Here is a 22,951-nt window from a genome sequence, read left to right on the forward strand (position 1 = left end):
TTTAGAAATTCTTGATAATGGCTGATTTACAGCCATTATTTGACAAAATACAGAAGGAATTGGATGAGAATAGCTCAGAATTGAAAGAAGATATAATTAAAAGAATTTTGAAAGAAACTCAGGATGTTTATGGATCTGAAGATTTTAAATCGTTTTTTGAATGCTCAGCAAAAGAGATTTTATATGAAATAGCGGTAAAAAAAGGAATATTTTTGGGGTTTATAGTGTTTTAAATAATACTAGGGAGATTTTTCTTTGCTTCAAGAAGAAAAATTTGAAAAATTTTATTCAATACTTGATATATCAATTATTGGACAACAAAATGGTTTGTTTTTCAATTGTTTTTGGATTATTATGAATAATATAAGATATTCTTGATGATATGTTGCCTTTTGTTCTTATTGAAGACTTGATGGATATGCAAACGGTTGCTGAATGTAACAAGCTTTTCGATTTTCTGAATTCTCGAATTTCCTCTTTAATTGAGGTGAATAAAGGGTTTTATATCTAGTTTATATAAGTTTTAATTAATATAGAATGGTATTAATGGAACAAAAGGGAAAGGACTTGTATTATTGAGACTTTGTAATGAACTTTTGAGACGATTATCAAAGACAAAAAATTCTTTATTCTCGGGAAATATATCAATGTTTTTATCATATATTTTTCCTCTTAGAGAAAGAAGTGGTCTTAATCTCAGAGGGGATTTTCATGTTGAAAATGTTACAGTTTGGGATGACTTAAATCATATTTTTCATGATAATCAAAAACAGCAAAGTGAAATAAAAAAAGATGATAAATTAAGCGAAAAGGAAAAAAAAAGAGATACTTCTGATAATGAAAGGAAGGAAAAAATTCCATTAGGTATAAATATAACTTATTATATATTATCTTTTAAAAAAAATATTAATGATTTATGAATAGATACATTTTATACGATATTCTGGTCTATGCAAAAATTTTTTTCTGATCCTTCACTATTATATAACCCTAAAGAGATGCAAGAATTCAAATTAAACAGTTCAATTGTTTTGGATAAAATAAAATCATTAGAAGATGAACAACGCAAAACTAATGAAATAAAATTTGAAAATCGAAAAGGTGATCGAAAGAAAAAATCAGAATCTTTAAAATATCAACAAACTCATGATTATTTTGAAATGCATTTCTTTCCTAAATTCTTAACTAGTTATAAACTTTTCAAATTACAGGTTTTATATACTTTAATTGAGAATATATGAATTAACAAAAAACTAGCTGACAGATTCTAAGTTCAGAAAACATATTCTTATACAATTTTTAATTATTTTTGATTATTTACTTACTCTTAAAGATTCAGAAAAAAGTAAACAAGAAAAAATAACTACAAATCGTTTATTACAAACAACATATCTGCTTTCTCAAGAAGATGTATATTAATTAAGTCTTTATATTCAAAAAAAATTAATATTCAATCTAGGAAATCTGGATTACCGAAACTCTTTCTAAAGTTTATACTATATTAGACTCGACCATTCCAGATGGACAACGTTTCTCACAAAACATTCGTTCAATTCTATTTTTTGAAAAAAATTGGGTTAATTGGAAACTTCAAGGGTGTAACGCGTTTGAAGAATTTCCAGTTTCTGAAACTTATATCAATGATATTAAAGTAAAATATGAAAAAGAGTCTGAAACTCTTAAAGCTTATAAATATCCTCTTGGAAATTTAGCTCTTTCTCGGCTTTGGGAAAAAGGAGGGACACATACAATGGAAGACATGGCAAAGCAAGAACGGCATATATTATCCATAAATTAACATTACATTTTCTTACTTATATTAGTTATATGCTTCCTGACATTAAAACTTTATTAGAACCAGCTCAACAGGATTCTGAAACTGAAAATATACCTATAAATGAGAGAAATTCAATTATTTCTGAAAAAAATACAATTAAATCATGGAAAGCATTAAGGATTTTATCGCATTCAAAACTTCATTTATTTAATAAATTATCAGATCGAACTATAGAAGCTATATCACAAGTAGATCAGTTTTTTAAGGATGAATCTGATAAAAATATTGATATTTCTGATAATTCTCCTAAAAATACAAAAGAAAGTCCACAAAAATCACAACTGAACACAAATAACAAACGTACAATTGAAGATGATACAAAAAATAACTTTCATTCTGAAAAAAGAACAAAAATAAATCAATAGTTTTCTTTAATTAATTATACAATATTATATCGAAAATTTATAATTTTATTTTTTAATATTTAAATATTATTTTTAATATTATTACTTTTTTAAAAAAAAAAGATTACTTATCTTTAAAATAATAAAAACACTTAAGAATTTTTTAAAAGCCATTTAATATTTAATAAGATATTTTATTAAAAGCTCGCATTTAAATTATTATTTGATCTTATTTTAGTCAATTTTTAAAGTTAATAATGAATTTAGAACGTAAGAAGCCTTTTTTTTGATTTTTCTTATGAATTATAGAATCTCTATTTCAACTAAAAGTATATATTCTTTTAAGTCAAAATAATTAATATTAATGAGTTAGTTTATGGCAAAAAGTCTTAAACGTCAATCACAAAAAGCTTCTCGTGATGAACAAGCTGAAAAACTTAATATAAAAAAAGTATGGAAGCCTTTTTTTATTTTCTCGGATTTTTTCTTTTATTTCACACAGTTTAAATATTAAGGTTCTGTTTCTAATGACATTCTAGGCTATACAAGCAGGAAACTATGATGTTGCAAAAATTTATGCATCAAGTGCCATAAAAAAACGAGCAGAAGCACTTAATTTGCTTAATTTATCCACAAAGATTGATTCAGTTTCAAGAAGAGTACATACAGCTATTACTATGAAAAATGTTTTATTATTTGTTTTTATATTTTTTCTAATAAAATATTTAGATAACAGGGAATCTAACAAATATTGTCAAGGGAATGGATAAAGCGATAAATTCAATGAATCTTGAGCAAGTATGATTAGCATTTGTTTATTTTTAAACAATAAATATTTTTTAGATTGCTATAGTAATGGATAAATTTGAATCCCAATTTGAAGATCTTGATGTACAATCAAGTTATATGGAAAACGTAGGATACATCTCTTTTATTTTTTTCTAATTTATTTAAGGCAATTGCAACTTCAACTGCTACATCTGCACCTCAAGATGAAGTTGATTTATTATTACAGAAAGTTGCAGACGAAGCTGGGCTTGAATTATCACAAGATTTGCTTAATGCAACGCCTTCTAATAGAATTTCTGAACAAGAAATGAATGATACATTATATGAAAGATTGTCAAAAATTTGTGGATAAAATAAATAAATTATATTTTTCAATACAATTATTCTTCTGGAAAAAACATAGCTTATATTACAATAAAGACTGCATAAAATATTGATATTTTTTTATTTTTTTTAATAGGAATTTTCATCTTTTTTAAAAACGCTAAGTTGAAAAACAAATATATTCGAAAAAACTTAGAAAAAAATATCTTTTTCTTATGACACAATTTAGAGAAGTATTTATAGATTTTGGATGATTATACGTAATAAGATTTGCTTATATATTTTTTTAGGAGAGACCTAGTCGTTCTCTTCCTAATCCGACAGCTAAAGTATATTTTTTAACTATTAATAGTTAAGATATGATTTATTTTAATTAGACAGCATCAGCAAGAGAAGCCCTGCAATCATTTTTTTGTGAGCTTTGTGATAAGGGTTATCAACGAATTTCTGAATATGAAAATCATTTAAGTAGTTATGAACACAATCACAAAAAGGCATGATAGAAGAATATTACTATGATTTTCCGTAATATGTTTGGTTATAGAGGTTTAGAGAGATGAAGGAAATGCAAAAAGTATCATCTAATTTTGAAAAACTTCGTAAACAAGGCCATAAAAAAAAAGATACAGAAATAAAGCCATTTATTGAAAATCAATGGCATAAAAATATGGATCTTAATATACAACCACTAAAACTTCCATCTAATAAAGATTCTACTTTTAAAAAAGTTGGTTTTAAAAAAGCTTTTCATCATTTTAATAATAATTTAACCGATTCTATGGATTCCAAAAAAACATTTCAGTCACCTGATTCTTATGATTCTAATATAACAAAATTATCTTCAAATCCTTTAGATTTAATAGATGATGGTATCTATTTAATTTCTTTATTTATTAATTATTTATAGAAAAAGATTTAGGTGAACTATATAATCCTCATGTACCAACAAGCCCTTAGTATTTTTCTTATATTTCTAAATCATAACTTTCTTCTAATCATTTTTAATCATTAATATATATTATAAAAAAATGTAGATACATATATAGTTTTAATATTTTACATATTATTTTTACGGCTTAAAATTTTATTTATACTACTTTAAAGGCCTTTAATAACAATTAAATTATTTTAAGAATGTTATCTAGACTTAGGAATACTGGTTTGCGTCAAATATTGTCTCAGATTTTGAATTTGTGTCTTATAGGGTTGGTCATATTAGTTTTTTTGAAGAATTTTATAAAAAATTTTAACTTTTGCTAGTTCTACAGCTTATATGTTATGGAAAGGCCTTTCAGTTGTATGTATAGAATAAGTAAATATGCTGATTACTGATTAAATAATATTACAAATTGTGAAAGTCCCATTGTGGTTGTTTTATCTGGATCCATGGAACCTGCTTTTCAGAGAGGAGATATTCTTCTTCTTGACAACCGTCAGAAACGGGTAAATATTGGTGATATTGTTGTTTACAGAATAAATAAGAGGGATATTCCAATTGTTCATAGAGTTATTCAAGAACGACATGGAGAAATGTTTCAAAAAGTTTTAACAAAAGGCGATAATAATAGATATGATGATATTCAACTATATTCGCATAATCAGATGTATATTGATAGAGAAGATATTATTGGTGTTGTTAAAGGTTTTGTTCCTTATTTAGGTTGGATTACATTGGCATTGAATGATTTTCCAAAGCTTAAATACTGTATTATTGGAGGAATGGTATGTTTATTACAAGAAATTGGACAAAATCAGAATTCTTACAACTATAAAGGGATTAATGACTCTCATTAATAGAGAATAGTCCTATTAATGAATTTAACTTTAAAAATTGAATATTTAAAATTATTTTTTAAAACAGTTTATATTAAATCTTTTTATTTTATTCATAGATTTAAAAGTCTTAAAAAGTTGAATTTTAAGCTTTATAAAACTGGAAATTTTGTATTATAGCAACGGCAGTTATCTCATAATCTCAATTTTTTGAATAAAATGTTTTTAAAAGTCTTTCAATTAAAAAGAATTCTTTTTAATATGAATATCAATAAGGAAATGCTTTTAAGGCCACTTACAAAATATTTCTTGAATTTTCAAAGTAGGAATATTTCAGGGAAAGCAATAGTATTTTCAAATTATGGAAATCCATCAGAAGTTTTGCAGTAAAAAATAGAATCTATAAGTCATTTTTATTGAAAAATTTAGATTACATAACTATAATATTGAAACAAACCCTTTAAAGCCAATCCTTGTAAAATTTTTGGCGTCTCCAATCAATCCTTCAGATATTAACCAAATAGAAGGAGTTTATCCAGAAAAACCAAGTTTTACAAAAGATCTTGGGACAGATTTTCCCTGTTCAGTTGCAGGAAATGAAGGTGTCGTAGAAATTATTGAAAATATGGATAAAAAGTCGGAATTTAAGCCTGGAAAACGAGCTATTATGAAAAACCCAGGATTTGGTTCTTATTTTATCTGATAAGTAGAATTAAGGTTAATTATATAGGGACATGGCGAACACATGCAATTGCAGATCCAAATGATTTATTATTTTTGGATATTGATGACGTTACTGCTATACAGGCGGCTACATTATCTGTTAATCCATGTACAGCGTATTGTTTGCTGAAAAATTTCTATAAGCTTAAACCAGGGGATTATTTTATTCAAAATGGAGCAAATAGTCATGTTGGTCAAGCAGCTATTCAATTTGGTCGTATTTGGGGATTAAATAGTATTAATATTATAAGAAATAGATCTAATATTGATAAATTAAAATCATTTTTATATGATCTTGGTGCTACACATGTTATAACAGATATAGAATTAGCAAATAAAGAATTTATGGAGGAATTGGTTAAAAAATGTTGTGGAGAATCTGGAATACCTTTAGGATTGAATTGTGTTGGAGGAAAATCAATTTTGGATTTAGCACGATATATAAAGTAAGAATTCTTTCAAAACGTTATAGATTATTATTTAATTTTTAAGGCCAAATGGGCATATAGTTACATATGGAGCAATGTCACGACAACCGCTTCTTATGTCTTCTGGTATATTAATTTTTAAAAATGTTCATTTACATGGATTTTGGATAACAAAATATAATAGAACTTATCCAGAGAAAAGATTAAAAATTCTAAACAACATCCTTACATATATAAAAAATAAGTCTTTTAAAGATTTATTATGTGATAAAGTATATCTTGATAAATCATTGCAAGATTTAATATACATGAAAACATTTAAAAATGCATTAGAAAATAAAGAAAGAAAACAAGTTTTGGTTTTTAATTAAGCCTATTTAATAATTTTAATCCATTATAAAGATTTCTGTTCCAATATTTCTGCTACATCAAGTAATAAATTATCGCAGCCATATTGGGCCATTAATTGTATGCCTATAGGTAATCCGTCTTGATCATAGGAAAATGGTATACTTATTGCAGGTATACCTGTTTAAATAAATATATTATTACCTATAAATATATATCTTACCTGATAAATTTGCTGAAATAGTAAAGAAATCAGACAGATATAAATGTAATAAAGATATTTCTTCAACTACATTTTCAATGAGTGGCGCCGAACCAATTGTTGATGGAGTTATTAATATATCCACCTTATTTTCTTGTGTAGTTTTTGAATATTTTTTAAAAGAATTGAAAACATTGTTAAAATCATTTTGTATGAGCCGACGAATTTTTTGAGCTCTTTCGAAGTAATTGTTATGTATTCTTTTATAATTAATATAAGAAAAGAAAAATATATACGAACGAAAAATATGTTCCTATTAAAATTTTTTGTTTAACTTTGTCTCCAAATCCCTCATCCCTTGTTTTTTGAAATATATTTTCATTTATATCTGTATTGGCTGAATGTCCATAAACCAGTCCATTATACTTTGCAAGATTTGATGATGCCTCTACAGATGTAATAATATTATAAACCATAGGCGAATATTTTATATTTGGCAATCTTACAGTTGTCGTATTGAATCCTTTAAATTCTAAATATTTAATAGCTTTTTTCCATATATCCCTTAAATTTTGAGAAATTTCTGAAATATTAAAGTCCTATAATATTAGTATAAATATATAGATTAAAATAAAGAGTATAAACCAATGGTATTCCAATAGTTATTCGTTTATTTTTATTAAACTGTTTTATCTTTAACCTTTCATTAATAGGCAAACTTGTAGGATCTTTTGGATCGTAAACATTCAAAATATCTTAAAATCTTAGAACATATTTCTTGAAATTTGAATAGAATTACTAAATGTTTCTCTTATTCTTTCAATAGTTTTACCAAAAATGCCTACTGTATCTAATGAATTTGAATAGGCCACCACACCCCACCTTGATATAAGACCATATGATGGTTTAAATCCAATACAATTGCAATATGATGCTGGATGCCTAACAGAACCACCAGTGTCTGTCCCTAAAGAACTAAAAATAAGTTTTTATAATAAAGAAATTTATTTACATATAACACATATCAGCAGAAACAGCTGCTGCACTTCCTCCAGAACTGCCACCAGAAGACCGTGGAACTTTTAAATCTATTGGATTTAATGTTGAACCAAAAAGTAGATTAGTAGTAGAAAATCTAAATTTTTAAGAATTATATAAATATAGATGTATATTATCAAAAAACCCTATCCCGAATTCATCCATATTTGTTTTGCCTGCAATAATTGCCCCTGCTTCTTTTAATTTTGTTATAACTGTCGCTTCATATGGGGAAATATAGTCTTCTTAAAGTAAATCATTAAAAATAAAAAACAGTAAAATCACCCTTCAATATATATGAAGAACATGTAGTATATAAATCTCTAGTACAAATATTGTCTTTAATAGCAACTAATCTACCATCTAAAGGAGAAAGAAGTCGTCCTTTATAAAATATGTTGAATATAATATAAAAAGACAGAAAAAAAAACCTTCTGAATAACGCTTATAAGACTCATTAAGTTTTTCAAAAATGTAACTTTTTTTATTCAAATTAATAAAGGCATTTAAATGTCCATTCAATTTATTAATTTGAGAAAGTTGAAACTTTGCTTCTTTAAGAAAATTCATCAAAAATAGGTATTTTTGAACCGGAAAAAAAGGAAAATAAATCCTATATTGACATTTATTTAATAAATCTACAGTTAGCCTCTTTTTTTTTCCTTTTTTTATCTATTAAAATCCTTTTTTTCTATTAACTTTTTTTGAAGGTCTCGTCAACCTTAAAAAAAATTAAATGAAATGAATCATAAGGAATTCATGAAAGAAGCCTTAAATATGGTTTGAAATCTCTTAAATACCCATTAAATACATTTAACATTATCTTAAAAGGCTGAATTGGCTTTAAAGAATAATGAAACTCCAATTGGCTGTGTTTTTGTTTATAAAAATAAGATCATTGCTAAAGAAATGAATAATACAAATGAAAGTTTAAATGTATTAGAAAATGCGTTCGAGTTTATTCTTTTTAATGCTTTAAAGGGGACTTTTCATTGTGAAATGGTTGCTATTAATAAAATTTTAGAAAATTATCCAAGTAAAATTTTTGAAGAAGTGAATCTTTATGTTACAGTAGAACCGTGCATTATGTGTGCATCAGCATTGAGGCAATTACATATTAAATCAGTTCATTTTGGGTGTGCAAATGAAAGATTTGGAGGTACTGGTAGTATTTTTAGATTACATGATGAGTAAAAGAATAAAAATATAATAAATAAATAATAATTGAATCAGTGAGGGAATAGATCCTATTTATCCAGTTTTTCTAGGGTATTATAGAGAAGATGCAATATTACTTCTAAGAAGATTTTATTTACAAGAAAATAAAAAAGGTGAATTTTATTTTTGAGTTTTATTTCATCTTATCTTTAGCACCTAAACCAAAATCTAAAAAAAATCGGAAAATGAAATATGATATACCTTTATTAGATCTCAAACGTTATTCATCTCGAACTTTATAATCATTTAATATCAAATCAATATATGATATTTTTTCAATCAAAAAAATCATTATTTTAGAACATACTCTTATATTTACAATTTACATTTTTAAAAATCTCTTTATTTCAATCTATAACAAATTATTATTTATTTTAGTCTCTTTTTCTAGATCTTTAATTAATGTTTTTCAATTTATAGCTTATTTTTATAATACTAATTCATCAAATAATAGTCATTTAAAATAACTTCCGATATATAAAGTAGGAATTTGTAAATCATAAATATTCTTTATCTCTTATGTATATATTTTTATTCTTTTTCTTTAGATCGAAACAAGATCACCTTATTTTTTGATATAAAATCATAAAAAAGTTTATATATGTATTATTAAAGGTCTCTATTGATATAAAATAATATATTTTTAGCTCTTCTACTTCTATATATGTCTAATGATGAGGAATTTTCTCTTATAGATGGGTTATCATCTATTTCTTTTATTACATATTCATTAGAATCTTATTATAAAGCAATTGAATTTTATTGTAAAATTGGATTTAAAGAAATATTCCATTATGATCGTAAAGAAGAACATATAAGCAGATCTTTGATAGATTTTTCGTTTAAAAGTGATAGAGAAATATGGTTGTATATTTTGGGAGGAAAAGAAAAAGAATTAACAATTAAAATCCACTTTTATCATAATGATATTAGTAAGAAATCTACAAAATTAACAGACAGTTGTCAAAAAGAAAATTCGGATCTGTCTTATACACTTATTGTGGCAAGTTTAACAGTATGACTGAGATAAAATTATCATATAATTCGTATTTATTATTATTTAGACGATTATTTCCAGATTGGATGAAATCAATGTTCCATATGATTTGTATCCTAATCAAACATTCCCATTACAGGTTACAGTAAAAGATCCTTTAGGAAATTTTATCAGTTTTACAGAAAAAATTTCATCTTTTTCACATAGTCAGGAGAAATCAGCTTTTTTAGATCCTCAAAGAGAAATTTCATTGAATAATTTAGATAAGAAAGAAAATGTTTCTAAAAGAAGGAAAATAGCTGTCATGACAAGCGGTGGAGATGCTCCTGGAATGAATGCTGCTGTTCGTTCAATTGTTAGAATGATAATAGCAATGAATTGTGAAGCATATTTTATTTATGAAGGATATAAAGGCATTATTGAGTTTTTTAATTTAATTTTCCTTAATAAAAAAAATTAGGTTTGGTAGAAGGAGGAAATATGATTAAAAGAGCTTTTTGGTCTGATGTTCGAGGCTGGTTATCAGAAGGTGGAACTCTTATAGGAACTTCTAGATGTATCTCATTTAAAGAAAAAGAAGGAAGACTTTCTGCTGTAAAGAATTTAATTCTTAATGAAATCAGTTCTTTGATTATATGTGGAGGGGATGGCTCATTAACTGGTGCTAATATTTTTCGTTCTGAATGGCCATTACTTATTGAAGAGTTAATATCTACTAATGTTCTTACTCGTAAACAAGTGGAAAATCATATGAATCTTCATATTATTGGGTTAGTTGGATCTATAGATAACGATATGGCTTCAACTGATGTGACTATTGGTGCTTATTCTTCATTACATAGAATCTGCGATTCTGTAGATTCCATTGGTGCAACAGCTTTATCGCATTCTCGTGCATTTGTAATTGAGGTAATGGGCCGTAATTGTGGTTGGCTTGCCTTAATGGCAGGCATAAGTACTGGTGCAGATTTGGTATTTATTCCAGAAAGTCCTCCTCTTGAAGATGATTGGCAGTCTGAAATCTGCAAAACAATAAAAAAAGTAATGTTACAAATAATCATATATTTTTTTCTTATTTTATTAGCAAAGAGAAATGGGAAAAAGGAAGACGGTAATAATTGTGGCAGAAGGTGCTATAGATAAAGATTTGAATCCTATTACTGCTACTTATTTAAAAGAACTATTAGTTGAAAAGCTCAATTTAGATACTAGAGTAACAACTTTGGGTCATATTCAACGAGGAGGAGTTCCGTGTTTCTATGATCGTCTTTTGGGTACTCTTCAAGGCGTAGAAGCTGTACATGCAATTCTAGAATCAACTTCTGATTCACCAAGTCAGATAATTGCTATTAATGAAAATAAGATTACTAGGAAGTGTCTTTCCGAATCTGTAGAACTTGTAATAATCCTATATTTATTAGTTTTGTTCTTAATAGTGTTAGACACATAGTTCTGCAGAAGCAATTCAGAAAAAAGATTTTAAAAAAGCAATGCAACTAAGAAATATAGATTTTTCAGATTATTATCAGACTTATTTATATATGACTGTTTTTCAAAAACCACCAAAACTTGACAATGATTCATTAATATTATTTTCGAGAGAGGTATTAATGAATTTATATTATTATTATTATTATTCATATTGCTATAGAATTTAAGAATTGCTATAATTCATGTAGGTGCACCTGCTGGAGGAATGAACATAGCTACACGATCTTTTGTAAGATATTGTTTAAATAGAGGTCATGTACCTCTTGCAATTTATAACGGTTTTCAAGGTTTAGTCTCAAATGACATAGTGAAAGAATTATCTTGGATGGAAGTTGAAGATTGGATTACTCGTGGAGGAAGTGAAATTGGTACTAATAGAGATCTTCCAAATACTGATATAGGCATGACAGCCTTAATGTTTCAAAAATACAATTTTAATGCATTAATGATTGTTGGTGGATTCGAAGCCTTTTTATCACTTTTACAATTATATAAGGCAAGAGTTAGTTATCCTGCATTTCGAATTCCTATGATTTGTCTTCCTGCAACAATTAGTAATAATGTTCCAGGAACTGACTTTTCTTTAGGAACTGATACATGTCTTAATACTCTTATAGATTATTGTGATGCTGTTAAACAAAGTGCAAATGCTAGTCATAATAGAGTTTTTGTCGTTGAAACTCAAGTATATATTTCATTTTATTGCTTATTATTTTTAATCAATAATAGGGTGGTTGTTGTGGATATATTACTGTGCTTGCAGGTCTTACAGTTGGTTCACTTGTTGTATATAGCCCTGAAGATGGAATTAATTTGAAAATTTTAACAGAAGATGTTAAATATTTAAGGAAATATTTTGAACTTCAAAAAGGTGGTAATAGAAGGGGTAAATTAATATTAAGGTTTCTTTATTGTTTTTATATAATTTTTAATCATTACTAACTTTACATTAAGAAATGAAAAATCTTCAAATATCTATACAACAGATATGATATCTTCAATTATTGTGGCCGAAGCAGATCATCGATTTGACGTACGCACTGCTATTCCTGGTCATGTTCAGCAAGGAAATGTACCATCACCTATGGATCGTGTTCGTTCTACTCGTTTAGCAATTAAATGTGTTCAATTCATAGAAAAAATGTGTTATACTAATATGCATAATGATCCTTCTTCTGCTGCCGTCATAGGTATTCGATCTTCTAAAGTAGTTACAACCCCTATAGAGGTTCTCCAACATGAAACAGATATGGAAAAACGTTGTCCTAAGACTTCTTGGTGGTTTAATATTAAAGATCTTATAAATATTCTTAGTGGTCGAAATGTTCCTTTTCACTTAATTCAAAATTAAGATAAACCATAAAATATTTTCAAGCAAAAATTATTCAATTATATAGAATTTTATTTATAAATAGGGTTTATCTATGATTTATCTTTATTATATATATTTTTTATAGGTTATCAATTTTTTATTTGATTTTCGGCATTTTTAAAAATCTTATTGAAATTAAAATATTCAGGATAAAGGGATTAATAACTATATATATTCTTTTTATTTTAAGATATACAAGGAAATTCTTCAATAATTTATTAAGGAAAAAATGCTTTATTTAAAGAGAAATATAAGATTTCTTTCAACATTTTTTAATTTAAGAAATCCAGTTATCTACAAAGGATTCAAACTAGAAACATTTAAAAAACTATCATTTGGATATTACTCTACGTCTACTAAACCGTTAGAGGTTCTTTTTTCTTTAAAAAAGTGAGATTATTGACTTTAATAAGATAACTGTACGGGATGCGTTAAATCAAGCAATGGCTGAAGAAATGGAAAGAGATGAAAGAGTATTTCTTCTTGGTGAAGAAGTTGCGCAATATGATGGTGCTTATAAGGTTTTTTTATTTATATAATTGAATAATTAATTATTTTTTTAATATTAGGTTTCTAAAGGATTACTTAGTAAATTTGGACCTAAAAGAGTGATTGATGCACCTATTTCTGAGTCAGGATTTGCAGGGCTTTGTGTGGGTTCTGCTCTTGTAGGTTTAATTCCTATATGTGAATTTATGGTTTGTATATTTTTTTTTTATATAAATTTAATAGTATCAAGACATTTAATTTTTCTTTGCAAGTAATTTTTTTATTAAATTAAAGTTTTTTCTAATTTAAGGCTATTGATCATGTTGTAAACTCTGCTGCTAAAACATATTATATGTCGGGTGGTGTTCAACCATGCAATATTACATTTAGAGGGCCTAATGGTTAATAATTTATTTAATTTTCTTATTATAATGTACATTAGGTGCTGCATCTGCTGTTGCTGCACAGCATTCTCAAGATTTTTCACCGTGGTATGGATCAATACCGGGGTTAAAAGTTCTTAGTCCATATTCTTCAGAAGATGCGAAAGGGTTATTGAAAGTACACATTTATAATTATTTTAAAGGCTACTCACATTAAATAGGCAGCAATTAGGGATCCAAATCCTGTTGTTGTTCTTGAAAATGAAATTATGTATGGAGCTACATTTTTACTTTCACCAGAAGCACAAAATAAAGATTTTTTGATTCCTATAGGAAAAGCCAAGATTGAAAGAGTTGGAAAAGATGTCACATTGGTTTCCTATTCAATTTACGTTAGGGTTTGTTTAGAAGCTGCTGAAAAATTAGAAAAAGAAGGTATTCAAGCTGAAGTCATTAATTTAAGAAGGTATTTTTCTATTTTTCATTACTAGCAATATAAATTATTTATAATACATAGTATTCGTCCTTTAGACATTCCTTGTATTGTAGAAAGCATTAAAAAGACAAATAGATGTGTAACAGTTGATGGTACGTTTCCTGATTTTGGCGTTTCAAGCGAAATTGTAGCAAGAATTATGGAAAGTGATGCTTTTGATTATTTAGACGCAGTAAGAACTAATATTTGATTATATTTTTTGTTATTTGTAACATTTTATTAGCCTGTGGAAAGAGTAACAGGTGCTGATGTACCTATGCCTTATACACCACCTTTAGAAGCCCTTTCAATTCCTAATGCAGATGTCGTAGTCAGTGCTGCTAAAAAGACACTTTATCGTTAAAATAAACGTTAATATTAGGGCTATAAATATATTTAACGATGATTTTATTAATTTTTATTTTTACTATTTTTTTATATCTATGAAATTATTCTATCTTTATTAATAAATATAAAATATTCTTGCAAAAAAAAGCCTTTTTATCATCTATTTCATATATTTTTTCTCATCCGAAGCCATCCGATCGACAATGACTTATTTACAAGTTTTGTCTTCCTATAGAAATCTTTTACGAGCAATAAATGTTACTTTTAAAGGTTTTAATATATAAAAAATGACATCTTCATATTGAATTAAATTACTTAAGATGACTTGCAACTTTTAGAGGCTTCTAAAAAGCAAATTCGCAATACATTTTACCATGATAAAGAGAAAAATTTAAATGAAGAAGAAATTCAAAAAAAAGTGAAGCATGCAAATGATATTGCATCTATCCTTAGGAAGAACATTGTTCAAGGACGCCTGAATTCCTCTGGTCATTATTGTATAATCACTTGTCTTTTTTTTTTTTTTTTGAATTATTGTAGCTTTAAGAATTCATGATGATACAGAACGTTCCAGTTCCAAAATAAAAGAAAAACAAAAATAAGCATTAGATCTAATAGTTTTCGAATACATGGTTCCTTTTAGTTTGATATTTTTTGAAGAATTTGTATTTTTTTAAGTTGAATAGTCATGATATTTTTAAGTAAAAAATGAACTGTTTTGCATAATAAATTTGATCTATATAGTAAACGAAACCTAATTTTCTATAATTAAGTTTATTATGTTTGATAATATGGGTGCATTGATTGATAAGCTATATCCCCATCTTGTCCAGGAGGAAGCTCTAAAACAGTATCTTCTGGTTTTTTGATTTCGGATGTTGCATGACTTTCTTCTCCAGGATTTTGAGTTGCAAACTGTGATTGACTCATAACAAATCGTGACATTTTTGCATTTTGTTGTTCCTGATTATACCCTCCAAGTGGACGAGGCCTGCCCCATTGAACTTTTAAGGGACAACCATTAATAAGAATATCTCCATTACGACATGCTTTTGCTGCTGTTTCTGCTGCTACACGAGTAGTAAAATTAACAAAAGCACATCTAGAACGATGACTGCAAACAAGAGACTTTATAGGACCATACTTTTCAAAATAGACACGTATTGCATGTTCTGGAAGGTCATCTTCTATTCCTATAATAAAAAGTGATGTCTTTTAAAGATTAGAATAGTTTATGCAAATAAATAAACTTACAATTTTTTTGTCTTGAGGGGGAACTAATTGATTACTCGTAATATGAGAAATGCTTCTTCCAAATACAGGCGCAGAAGAATCCGTTGAATGATTAGATATGTTGGAAAGCTCTGGATTTTTTGCCATGTGAATCTGTTTTTTATAATATGGCTCACTTCGGGCTAGTTTTTTAAGAAGCTCACGAGCTGCTGAATCTACTTTCCCAAATTCACATGGGGTATTTCCATCTTTCCACTTTCCTTCATTATTTTGTGCTATATCTAATAAGAAAACAAGTATTATATAAAAATTAAAATGCACCATAGTATTCCCGATTTATATCACTTTGAGGACCTTGATTAACAAGCTTGAGAGCAGCATCACGAACCTGGATAGGTCTATAGAAAATAAGACTTGAAATTGCCTTATATATAAAAGTATAACTTACAAACCAAATTGAAGGTCTAATAGACAATTCTAAGAATATTATTCTAAATTTCGTTTATAAAATAATAATACCTGACAACAATTCTTTATACGAGAACATGTTAAACATATCTTTTTCAATTATTATCCAAATATTTCAAAAAAATGAAAAATTACCTCTGTTTTTTTATATCTTGATTCTTTTCCAGGATGCCATGAAAATACTGTAAAAGGGCGTGTACATATCTTGCATTCTTTTCCATATTCCCTCTTAGTCATCCGAACATATGGATTTGGCCCTTAAAATATGTAAAATTTATCTTTTTTAAAATTTTAAAAAAATACCAAGACATGATTCACAAATTGCTGGAAATTCTGCACTTTCCCAGCCAGATTTATTAATGTCTATATAAGTAGTTAGCTTTTCGTAGAATAATGAGGATATAGAGAGATTTCTTGCCTAACTTTGGTGGCATTTTTTTTTGTTGTCTCGAAGATTTTTTCTCAAGTTTAATGATAAAAAAAATGAAAAAATAAAAATTTGAAGATTTTTTAGTAGAGAATTTAAGAAACTGAAATTATGTTATGCTTTAGACGAGTTTTTAGACCTTTCTATTGTTTTTCTTTGAAAAAAACGGCTTTTTTACGACATAATTCGTCCATACAGAAGACAATTGATTCAAAAACAGGTTGTTTTATAAAATTAATAACATTTTATTAAATTTCTCTAGATCTTCTTCTTAGAATTCTTTATGAGTCTCCAGTTTGTCCGCCTATTGAATTTTCTGAGGAAGAACTTGAAAGACATGAAGTAATTCATCGAGCTTGGCAAATTCATAAACGAATAAAGAGAGAGGAACTTGATAAACAACTTGAAAAGCAATATAACAAGATGAAAAGAGCATGTATCGAACTAGAAAGAACAGATAAGAGATTATTTAAGGCAGCCATGAAAAAAAAGAAATATTATTTTCCAGTAGAAATGCGTATACCGACAGAAACACCACCAGTAGAGATCTGGAAATATAATTGGGCAACTTGTTCAGAAGGATCAAAAACGTGATGTTTAAATAGATAGAAATATTATGAAAAGAATTTTATGTTGTAGATTTAATGACTCGACCGAGTCCATTTTTAAAATCATTTCGAAGGTTGCGATTAGTTTTAACATGTCCAGTGGATTTATCCTTATTTGTTTGAGTTTGAATGTTTCCTTTTAAGTTTTGTTTTTTTGAAACTTCATTTCCTATTGTCATTGACTTTTGTTCTAATAATTTTTCATTTTGATCTATAAAAGTTTGAATTTTATCAATTAAAACTAAAGCTAAACCCTGAAGACGAGATAATTCTACTTTTCGGATAATAATTGCATTATGAATTTGATCTAAAGCTGCTGAAATTTCTTCATGTGAAATCATCTTTGAAACAAGTGCTGTAATATTGCTTTTAGGAAGATCAAACATTTCTGATAATCTTGGAATTGAAATGGTTTCATAAAATGGAGAATATGTAAATAAATATGTTCGCACTGCTTCTTCTTGAATTTTAGTTGTTAAAATATCTTTAATTTTTTGAGATTCAGGCATAAGATCCCAAATTTTAATAGATTTGATAAGTTCGCAACATTTTTTCCAATCTCCTGTAGCAAGTGCACGAGATGCTTGCATAATACAATCACGAGAATTTTCAGGTGGTCCTGTAAATAATTGTCTTTCATTGTAATCAAGCATACGTCGGAAAGATCTACTGATGACTTTTTTTGTGTCCAAAGAAAATCCTGAAGAAGCAATTGAAGGAATTTCCAATAACATAGAGCAAGTTAGATATACGCATTCCAATAATTCCAAATTAATGTGCATATGAAAGGGAAATTGGCGTTGACGTTCAAGACGTTCTTGTTCTGGTGAAACCTGATTATATCTTTGTATTTGTAGTCCTTGTGCAAGCAGTTCTTTCATTCTTCCAGTACCACATATTTCATGAAGAGCAGAATGTGCTTCTGAAATCATACCTATTCTAAAAGCTGATAGACCAATCTGAACCATAGTTCTATTATATAAAATTTGAGTGACAATATCTGCTGTAAAGATATTATCTTGGAGATGTGACATAAATAACATATCCCGAGCTTTATAAAATTTATCATGCAATGCATGATGATAAATATGATGCAACATGGCTCTAGTTCTAGGTAAACTAGTACCGTTTTTGTAAAGATAAAGACAAAGATTATGTATAAGAGCTGCCGCATCTGGCTTTTCAGAATACGGTGTAATTTTTGAACTAATAGATTTTTGAATCGTTTTCCATGTTGTTTCTTCAAGAATATTTATGACTTGCTCTGGTTTATAATAAATATGTTCTAATCTCCTCATAATAATTCGACTAATACTATCACCTGCATTGATTCGTTCAAGATATAACTGTGTCCTATAAATAATAGAATATAGTTCTGTTTCATCTTTCAATCTATCAATATAATCTGTAGTATGCGGATCTATATTTTGTAATGATCGAATAAGTTCGTCATCAAGCTTATCAACAAAAGAAACAATACTACCACGAATCTTAATAACTTCACCACTTTTGGCAATTGGAACGACATCATCATCATATTCTTCTGCATCTTCTAAAACTACATAGGAAAAATCATTTTCTAAAAGCTCAAGCAAACTCCTAAGATCTCCTTCTGCTGATTTCCAATGATCAATAGACATATAAGATGCTGTTCCAAAACTATAATCGAATTTTGAAGAAATCATTGCTAAAAGTACACGAATCTTATGATATGGTGTAACGGAAATTTCGAGCAATTTCTCAAGAATTCTAATCTGCTCTGCATGATCCGTATTTTTTTTTCCTCTGGAATCCGAAACTGTTCTTAAATGTTTAAGAATACTTTCTGTTGTAAACTGTAAAGAACGATTACTTTTCCCAATCGTTGAAAACCCATCTTTAGATTCCTGAATGTCCTTATTTTTAACAACATCATCCTTCACAAATTCCTCATCAATAAGCAAAGTTTCTTGTTCTACAAACTCGTCCAAATTATCTTTTGGATTTTGAAGAAATTGTTTGATTTCTCCCTCATACAATTTATTACTTTTTCTAATACGTTGCTTTACTGAATTAAGAGCACGTGCATTTGTGGAATTCATCTTTTTTTTAACCTCTTTTTCTTTTTTAATTGTTTCATTCAAAAAACTATCTAAGTTCACAATTGCACGTATATAAAGTCGAGGAGGTTTTCCTAAGACTTTTAACCGCTCAATCAACTTGTTGATTTTCTCAAACTCTAAAAAAAACATAAAGACTTATTCTTATTTAAAAATTCCTTTTACCTGATGAAATTGTTACCCAGTCATTGATTTTTTGCGCATTTTCAATATTTCTCAAAGATGTTTTAAACTCTTCTGTACGTTTATCTTTCGCACTTTTAACAACACGCTTTGAATCCTCTTCTTCACTATCTTCTGCATCTTCTCCTTTTAAAAACTGGAATCCTGTTCTTCTCTTTTTTTGAATTTCTTTGTCTGATGATGAACGGTCATCTCTTCCGCCTTGATCATCTGAATCCAATCCAGAACCTGATGAATAAATATTTTCATTGTCTGACGAACTGCTTGAATCTGAATTACTTGATCCTCCTTTATAAAATCTTGACATGTCTAATCTTTTTTTTTAAGTTGATGGTCGTTCGTTTTATCTCAAGATTTAGTTTAAAGAGAAAATTGTCTTATGAAAAATGTTTTAAAAATTATAAATATAAAAAACTTGTATATATTTCCAGTTAAAAAATATGGCTAAAATTCTTTAAAAGAAAGAATTCAAAGTTATTATTAATTGAGTTATATAAATCTTATAAAAAAGTTTTTGGTTTTGATTTGATAAAAAAGATTTAAAATATATATAGACATTATCAAAATATCTTTAAAGAAAATGAAACAATAAATAAAATATTTTTTGAATTTTTGTTACTGAGAGGATATGTCGATTTAGAGAAAAAGAATTTGTATGATTTTAAAAAAGGTTTAAATAGTTTTGTTGTTGAGAATTTTTTGTAGGAGATTTTAAATTAACAGAAGGGGTATAATTTCTAGAAAACTCCTTTCCTAATATAAATGGATGCATTTTAGCTTGTTGAGGCGACCAGCGTTCTAAAGGATTGATATTTAATAAACCTGTTAAAAAATCGATTAAAATTATACGCAAAGCTAATTCTATAAATTATAAAAAAAGTATTTTGAAATTTAAATTTTTCTACCTTCATCTATGTCTGATTTTGAAAATTTCTTTTGCATAGGGTATGTTTTTATTATTTCCGGTAATGTAGAAGCAGAAAAATATTTTTTATTTGGTACTTCTGTTGTATTGTGTTCTTTTGCATATTGTTCCATAGTTTTCAAACAATATACTTTAAGACCTGTATCGTCTACAATTTTCTCAAAAAAATCACTTGATTGTTTTCCCATTTCTATCATCCAGGGGGGAGGCATTCTATGTTAAAATTAGATAGTTTAATGGAATAGATTCAAATTGCCCTAGCATTTCTATAATTCTAAATATTTGGTTATATTCAGAAGTACCAGGAAAAAGAGGAAGACCAAGAAATAATTCAGCCACGATACATCCAAAAGACCATATATCAATTGACGATGAATATCTATAAATAATATTAATAATACTAATATGAAAATATACATAGATTCTACGGTAAACCAAGCAAAATTTCTGGACTTCTATAAAATCTTGATTGAATATATGTATATATAGTCTGTCTTTCATAACACGCTGAGCCAAAATCAATAATCTTAATTACAGGAGTTTCTAAACTAAATAAAATAATTAGAAAACTTCTTGTGTAATCTTTTATACTTGTTTAAAAGAATATTTTCAGGTTTCAAATCACAGTGAATTATTTTTGCCTCATTTAAAACAATCATTGCATCTAGTATTTGAATTGCAAAAATCCTAACTAAATTTGTGCTTAGTCCCTTAAATTGATTCTGTTTTATAAGTTCATATAAATTTAGACTGAGAAGTTCAGAAACAATGCAAAGATGCTTTTTATGAATAAACGTGTCTTTTAATTGTAAAATATTATGTTTTCTTGATTTATCAATTTTTTTGTTTAACTACAAACATTATTTATGATCGTTCTATGTATTGTTTTTCTTACTAGATCTAATATAGTTATCTCCATCATACTTTGATTAAAATAAGCAGGTTTATTTTTTATAACTTTTACCGCTACAATTTCTTGAGTTTGCATATTTTTACATTTAACAACTTGCCCAAATGTGCCTTGTCCCAAAATATCGAGTATTAAATATCTAATTTTATGAATAAATTGAAATATTTAGGAACAAATATTAACCTATGGCCTTTATCGGAGCCCAATATATCATTAACATATAAAATATAGTCATTATCTTCATTATCATATCCGTCATTTTTTATACCTTTGCTAGGTTTCGTAAGAACTCTTTTAGGATTTTTATATGATTCATAGTCAAATTTTGGATTACACATTTTAAAAATTTCAGTTAAATATATCGTTGAAGCATGTAAAAGCTATATGATTGTAAATATAAAAAGTATATAAAAATTGCATTTACGCTAATAGGTTTTCCTTGATGATCCATTTTTCTAAGTAAAGGGTATTTCTTTTCTTTTGAAAGATTCGGTTCTAATTTTATAGAACAAAAATCCGATAATAAGTTTGAAAAAGAACTTCTTTTTGATAATGGTTCAAATTCTGAAACATTTTCACATTTAAAAGATTTTTTTGGTGATTTTTCAGGTAATTTAAAATTATTCGAAATGGCTATAGAATCACTAAAAGATCTTAATGATGACTTTAAATCCAGATTGTTATCTATTGAAGAATATTGCATATTTAATGATAAATTTTTGGATGTACAAGAATCAAATGGACTAGAATTATGAAAAAAACTAGATTTTTCAATGTTTGATTGATTCAATGAATAAAAAGGCTGCTTCCAATCCATCCAAATCCCGGATGTATGATATAAATGAAGTGATCTTCTATTATTTAGTATTGATGATGTTTTTATATGTGTCGAACATTGTTGTGATGAAAGATTATAATAAGGTGTATATTGTTCGTTATTGATAGATAATTTTTTTGAGAAAATTATTGAATTTTCAATTTTTTTATTAAAAATCTTAGATTTATTTAATTTGTTTCTTTGTAAGCTTAAGTAAGAATTTTGTTTTATAGGAGAATTTGTATAATTCGTTAAATTAATCTTTTTCTTTTTATCATTCAATATTTCATTTGATTTCCTTTCATTTAGGTTATAATTTTTTAAAAAAAAATCATCATTAGTCGCTGAATAAAATGAATATGGTTGAGATACGTTTTTGTTCATTATAAAAACAGATTAATTAAATAATTTTTAAAAAAAAATCCAAAATAGAAAATTCTCTTATTAATGCTCGCTATTAACTATTCGTTTTTAAAATATTCTTTTTGTCTTTTAAATTTAAAAATCTTTAAATTTTTATTTAATTTTTTTTAGGATTTTAATAAAGAATAACTTGGCTTTTTTCTAACAGAAAACTCTGTATAGCCTTGTATTGTCTTCCTTATTTCCGTTTTTTCTTGGATTTTTTTATCAAAATTTTCCTAGCTTAAGAACTTTTAATCCCTATTTTTAATTTATGAAGAGGGTTGGCCGAATATTAAA

At 27.0% G+C, this 22,951-nt stretch overlaps 15 protein-coding genes across 15 annotated transcripts; 11 read left to right on the top strand and 4 right to left on the bottom strand.

Moving 5' to 3' along the window:
• Window positions 1-17: 17 nt before the first annotated feature.
• PNEG_00335 (hypothetical protein) lies at window positions 18-2,202 on the top strand (the record flags this gene model as incomplete). Its single annotated transcript, XM_007874017.1, has 8 exons — window positions 18-194; window positions 244-325; window positions 369-487; window positions 537-864; window positions 925-1,211; window positions 1,258-1,410; window positions 1,460-1,776; window positions 1,824-2,202. 8 exons carry the CDS (start codon window positions 18-20, stop codon window positions 2,200-2,202), a joined length of 1,842 nt encoding a protein of 613 aa, XP_007872208.1.
• Window positions 2,203-2,438: 236 nt separating this feature from the next.
• Window positions 2,439-3,322, top strand: PNEG_00336 (hypothetical protein; the record flags this gene model as incomplete). The annotated part of the gene is made up of 7 exons (XM_007874018.1): window positions 2,439-2,451; window positions 2,491-2,510; window positions 2,555-2,632; window positions 2,721-2,867; window positions 2,911-2,979; window positions 3,025-3,096; window positions 3,137-3,322. The coding sequence occupies 7 exons, from the start codon at window positions 2,439-2,441 to the stop codon at window positions 3,320-3,322; spliced, it is 585 nt and encodes a 194-aa protein (XP_007872209.1).
• A 187-nt stretch (window positions 3,323-3,509) lies between these two features.
• Window positions 3,510-3,794, top strand: PNEG_00337 (hypothetical protein; the record flags this gene model as incomplete). The annotated part of the gene is made up of 3 exons (XM_007874019.1): window positions 3,510-3,527; window positions 3,585-3,623; window positions 3,672-3,794. The coding sequence occupies 3 exons, from the start codon at window positions 3,510-3,512 to the stop codon at window positions 3,792-3,794; spliced, it is 180 nt and encodes a 59-aa protein (XP_007872210.1).
• Window positions 3,795-3,850: 56 nt separating this feature from the next.
• On the top strand, window positions 3,851-4,251 carry PNEG_00338 (hypothetical protein; the record flags this gene model as incomplete). The annotated part of the gene is made up of 2 exons (XM_007874020.1): window positions 3,851-4,163; window positions 4,202-4,251. The coding sequence occupies 2 exons, from the start codon at window positions 3,851-3,853 to the stop codon at window positions 4,249-4,251; spliced, it is 363 nt and encodes a 120-aa protein (XP_007872211.1).
• A 177-nt stretch (window positions 4,252-4,428) lies between these two features.
• Window positions 4,429-5,098, top strand: PNEG_00339 (signal peptidase I; the record flags this gene model as incomplete). Its single annotated transcript, XM_007874021.1, has 4 exons — window positions 4,429-4,503; window positions 4,555-4,595; window positions 4,653-5,016; window positions 5,069-5,098. 4 exons carry the CDS (start codon window positions 4,429-4,431, stop codon window positions 5,096-5,098), a joined length of 510 nt encoding a protein of 169 aa, XP_007872212.1.
• A 230-nt stretch (window positions 5,099-5,328) lies between these two features.
• Window positions 5,329-6,589, top strand: PNEG_00340 (hypothetical protein; the record flags this gene model as incomplete). Its single annotated transcript, XM_007874022.1, has 4 exons — window positions 5,329-5,453; window positions 5,497-5,753; window positions 5,798-6,236; window positions 6,283-6,589. The coding sequence occupies 4 exons, from the start codon at window positions 5,329-5,331 to the stop codon at window positions 6,587-6,589; spliced, it is 1,128 nt and encodes a 375-aa protein (XP_007872213.1).
• PNEG_00341 (hypothetical protein) lies at window positions 6,550-8,505 on the bottom strand. Its single transcript, XM_007874023.1, has 8 exons — window positions 8,092-8,505; window positions 7,952-8,048; window positions 7,781-7,903; window positions 7,568-7,743; window positions 7,414-7,523; window positions 7,069-7,367; window positions 6,790-7,028; window positions 6,550-6,746 (listed from the first exon to the last, which is right to left on the bottom strand). Exons 2-8 carry the CDS (start codon window positions 7,969-7,971, stop codon window positions 6,613-6,615), a joined length of 1,101 nt encoding a protein of 366 aa, XP_007872214.1. The 5' UTR covers window positions 7,972-8,048; window positions 8,092-8,505; the 3' UTR covers window positions 6,550-6,612.
• Window positions 8,506-8,547: 42 nt separating this feature from the next.
• PNEG_00342 (hypothetical protein) lies at window positions 8,548-9,181 on the top strand (the record flags this gene model as incomplete). Its single annotated transcript, XM_007874024.1, has 3 exons — window positions 8,548-8,586; window positions 8,638-8,996; window positions 9,040-9,181. The coding sequence occupies 3 exons, from the start codon at window positions 8,548-8,550 to the stop codon at window positions 9,152-9,154; spliced, it is 513 nt and encodes a 170-aa protein (XP_007872215.1). The 3' UTR covers window positions 9,155-9,181.
• A 507-nt stretch (window positions 9,182-9,688) lies between these two features.
• PNEG_00343 (6-phosphofructokinase) lies at window positions 9,689-12,957 on the top strand (the record flags this gene model as incomplete). The annotated part of the gene is made up of 8 exons (XM_007874025.1): window positions 9,689-10,039; window positions 10,089-10,434; window positions 10,482-11,062; window positions 11,106-11,420; window positions 11,464-11,625; window positions 11,673-12,197; window positions 12,242-12,414; window positions 12,467-12,957. 8 exons carry the CDS (start codon window positions 9,689-9,691, stop codon window positions 12,861-12,863), a joined length of 2,850 nt encoding a protein of 949 aa, XP_007872216.1. The 3' UTR covers window positions 12,864-12,957.
• Window positions 12,958-13,022: 65 nt separating this feature from the next.
• PNEG_00344 (hypothetical protein) lies at window positions 13,023-14,633 on the top strand. The gene is made up of 9 exons (XM_007874026.1): window positions 13,023-13,254; window positions 13,298-13,405; window positions 13,454-13,582; window positions 13,624-13,644; window positions 13,684-13,774; window positions 13,816-13,934; window positions 13,978-14,222; window positions 14,274-14,424; window positions 14,476-14,633. Exons 1-9 carry the CDS (start codon window positions 13,114-13,116, stop codon window positions 14,593-14,595), a joined length of 1,125 nt encoding a protein of 374 aa, XP_007872217.1. The 5' UTR covers window positions 13,023-13,113; the 3' UTR covers window positions 14,596-14,633.
• Window positions 14,634-14,782: 149 nt separating this feature from the next.
• On the top strand, window positions 14,783-15,181 carry PNEG_00345 (hypothetical protein; the record flags this gene model as incomplete). Its single annotated transcript, XM_007874027.1, has 3 exons — window positions 14,783-14,849; window positions 14,900-15,076; window positions 15,120-15,181. 3 exons carry the CDS (start codon window positions 14,783-14,785, stop codon window positions 15,179-15,181), a joined length of 306 nt encoding a protein of 101 aa, XP_007872218.1.
• Window positions 15,182-15,307: 126 nt separating this feature from the next.
• Window positions 15,308-16,714, bottom strand: PNEG_00346 (hypothetical protein; the record flags this gene model as incomplete). The annotated part of the gene is made up of 8 exons (XM_007874028.1): window positions 15,308-15,791; window positions 15,834-16,087; window positions 16,134-16,210; window positions 16,261-16,289; window positions 16,332-16,370; window positions 16,416-16,537; window positions 16,584-16,643; window positions 16,699-16,714. The coding sequence occupies 8 exons, from the start codon at window positions 16,712-16,714 to the stop codon at window positions 15,357-15,359; spliced, it is 1,032 nt and encodes a 343-aa protein (XP_007872219.1). The 3' UTR covers window positions 15,308-15,356.
• Window positions 16,715-16,758: 44 nt separating this feature from the next.
• On the top strand, window positions 16,759-17,569 carry PNEG_00347 (hypothetical protein). The gene is made up of 2 exons (XM_007874029.1): window positions 16,759-16,927; window positions 16,970-17,569. Exons 1-2 carry the CDS (start codon window positions 16,819-16,821, stop codon window positions 17,299-17,301), a joined length of 441 nt encoding a protein of 146 aa, XP_007872220.1. The 5' UTR covers window positions 16,759-16,818; the 3' UTR covers window positions 17,302-17,569.
• On the bottom strand, window positions 16,833-19,919 carry PNEG_00348 (hypothetical protein). The gene is made up of 2 exons (XM_007874030.1): window positions 19,580-19,919; window positions 16,833-19,533 (listed from the first exon to the last, which is right to left on the bottom strand). Exons 1-2 carry the CDS (start codon window positions 19,902-19,904, stop codon window positions 17,336-17,338), a joined length of 2,523 nt encoding a protein of 840 aa, XP_007872221.1. The 5' UTR covers window positions 19,905-19,919; the 3' UTR covers window positions 16,833-17,335.
• Window positions 19,920-20,258: 339 nt separating this feature from the next.
• PNEG_00349 (hypothetical protein) lies at window positions 20,259-22,899 on the bottom strand (the record flags this gene model as incomplete). The annotated part of the gene is made up of 8 exons (XM_007874031.1): window positions 21,857-22,899; window positions 21,616-21,812; window positions 21,418-21,571; window positions 21,114-21,373; window positions 20,951-21,070; window positions 20,779-20,901; window positions 20,503-20,735; window positions 20,259-20,458 (listed from the first exon to the last, which is right to left on the bottom strand). Exons 1-8 carry the CDS (start codon window positions 22,631-22,633, stop codon window positions 20,259-20,261), a joined length of 2,064 nt encoding a protein of 687 aa, XP_007872222.1. The 5' UTR covers window positions 22,634-22,899.
• Window positions 22,900-22,951: the final 52 nt, after the last annotated feature.

Source organism: Pneumocystis murina (assembly GCF_000349005.2).
Source record: "Pneumocystis murina B123 chromosome Unknown supercont1.1, whole genome shotgun sequence".
NCBI lineage: Eukaryota > Fungi > Ascomycota > Pneumocystomycetes > Pneumocystales > Pneumocystaceae > Pneumocystis > Pneumocystis murina.

Bases quoted from the DNA above. Each gene is read 5' to 3' on its own strand.
- PNEG_00341 (XM_007874023.1), bottom strand. From the start codon at position 7,971: ATGGATGAATTCGGGATAGG. The intron at 7,368-7,413 runs GTTTATACTCTT...CTAATATTATAG, and splicing joins TAACTATTGGAATACCATTG to GACTTTAATATTTCAGAAAT. The intron at 7,029-7,068 runs GTTCGTATATAT...TAATTATAAAAG, and splicing joins TTAATAGGAACATATTTTTC to AATACATAACAATTACTTCG.
- PNEG_00348 (XM_007874030.1), bottom strand. From the start codon at position 19,904: ATGTCAAGATTTTATAAAGGAGGATCAAGTAATTCAGATTCAAGCAGT. The intron at 19,534-19,579 runs GTAAAAGGAATT...TGTTTTTTTTAG, and splicing joins CTGGGTAACAATTTCATCAG to AGTTTGAGAAAATCAACAAG.
- PNEG_00347 (XM_007874029.1), top strand. From the start codon at position 16,819: ATGTTATGCTTTAGACGAGTTTTTAGACCTTTCTATTGTTTTTCTTTG. The intron at 16,928-16,969 runs GTTGTTTTATAA...AAATTTCTCTAG, and splicing joins GACAATTGATTCAAAAACAG to ATCTTCTTCTTAGAATTCTT.
- PNEG_00344 (XM_007874026.1), top strand. From the start codon at position 13,114: ATGCTTTATTTAAAGAGAAATATAAGATTTCTTTCAACATTTTTTAAT. The intron at 14,223-14,273 runs GTATTTTTCTAT...TATAATACATAG, and splicing joins GAAGTCATTAATTTAAGAAG to TATTCGTCCTTTAGACATTC. The intron at 14,425-14,475 runs GTAAGAACTAAT...ACATTTTATTAG, and splicing joins CTTTTGATTATTTAGACGCA to CCTGTGGAAAGAGTAACAGG.